Source organism: Entamoeba dispar, genomic scaffold (assembly GCF_000209125.1).
Source record: "Entamoeba dispar SAW760 scf_1105229460703 genomic scaffold, whole genome shotgun sequence".
Lineage (NCBI taxonomy): Eukaryota > Evosea > Mastigamoebida > Endamoebidae > Entamoeba > Entamoeba dispar.
In genome coordinates, this window is record NW_001854325.1 from 1 (window position 1) to 1,047 (window position 1,047).

The 1,047-nt window shown below is 19.7% G+C and overlaps 1 protein-coding gene across 1 annotated transcript, besides 2 other annotated features; it reads right to left on the reverse strand.

Moving 5' to 3' along the window:
• Nucleotides 1–201: 201 nt before the first annotated feature.
• Nucleotides 202–969, reverse strand: EDI_083290 (uncharacterized protein; the record flags this gene model as incomplete). The annotated part of the gene is made up of 1 exon (XM_001737583.1): nucleotides 202–969. The coding sequence occupies one exon, from the start codon at nucleotides 967–969 to the stop codon at nucleotides 202–204; it is 768 nt and encodes a 255-aa protein (XP_001737635.1).
• Nucleotides 286–382: a microsatellite.
• Nucleotides 682–718: a sequence feature (AT_rich).
• Nucleotides 970–1,047: the final 78 nt, after the last annotated feature.

Here is a 1,047-nt window from a genome sequence, read left to right on the forward strand (position 1 = left end):
TCTATTGGTGAATAATCAATATATTCTTTTATTCTTCCAACACTTTCTGTTTCAAAATATTTCATAAATGCATCAATAGTTGATGTTTTTCCAACTCCAATAGATCCAGTAAAAATAAGCATACCACGTTTGTGCATGATTATAAAAATGAAAGTGAAAATTATAAGATGAAATTTGATTAAATAAAAAGATCATTTATAATTATACTGTAAGTTTTGGTAATGATGGTAATATATATTCTGTTTCATCAATTGTTTCTTCTCTTTCTTGTACTAAATCTGAAACTTTAATTTTATCAAATGTTTTAATTTTATTATAACTTCCATCTAAATTAATATGACATAAACTTATTTCATATTCATTTGATTTTGTTTGATTAAATACATAATATATTTCTGCTACATAATAATTTTTATTACTATATGTATAAACATATTCATCACTTGAATTTGAGTTACAACAATATTTCATTATTGCTGAACAATCAATTGATTTTCTTCCAAATGAAATAAATAAATTATTTTGTTTGAGATTATAAGTTTTATCATCATAATAAAAATGATGATTAAAATTTGTGAAAGGAACAACAGATTCAAATTTTACTTCTTCATTTCCATAATTAATTATTTGTTTTACAATAATACCATTAATAACTTTATTATTTTCTGTTATTCCTTTAGGAATATTATTAATTTTATCATTAATATAAGATTTTAAACCATTCATTTTTATTATTGTTTCTTCATTAAAATAAAGTGGTGAATATAATGTTTCATTAACAAGAGAAGATAAAGATATTAATTGAGATGTTAAATTATTAATTTCATTCATATTTGTTGTATTTAATGTTATTAATTGTGATACATCATCTCTAATATCATCAATATATATATTTGTTTCTTTCATTTTCTCTTTTATTTCATCAATTTCATTATTTGATAGAATATCTTTAACATTAATTGTTGTCATTCCATCTGATGATTTAATTGTATCAAGATAAATTGTATTATTGTTAAAATATCTTGTTGTTAAAATATTATTTTTATT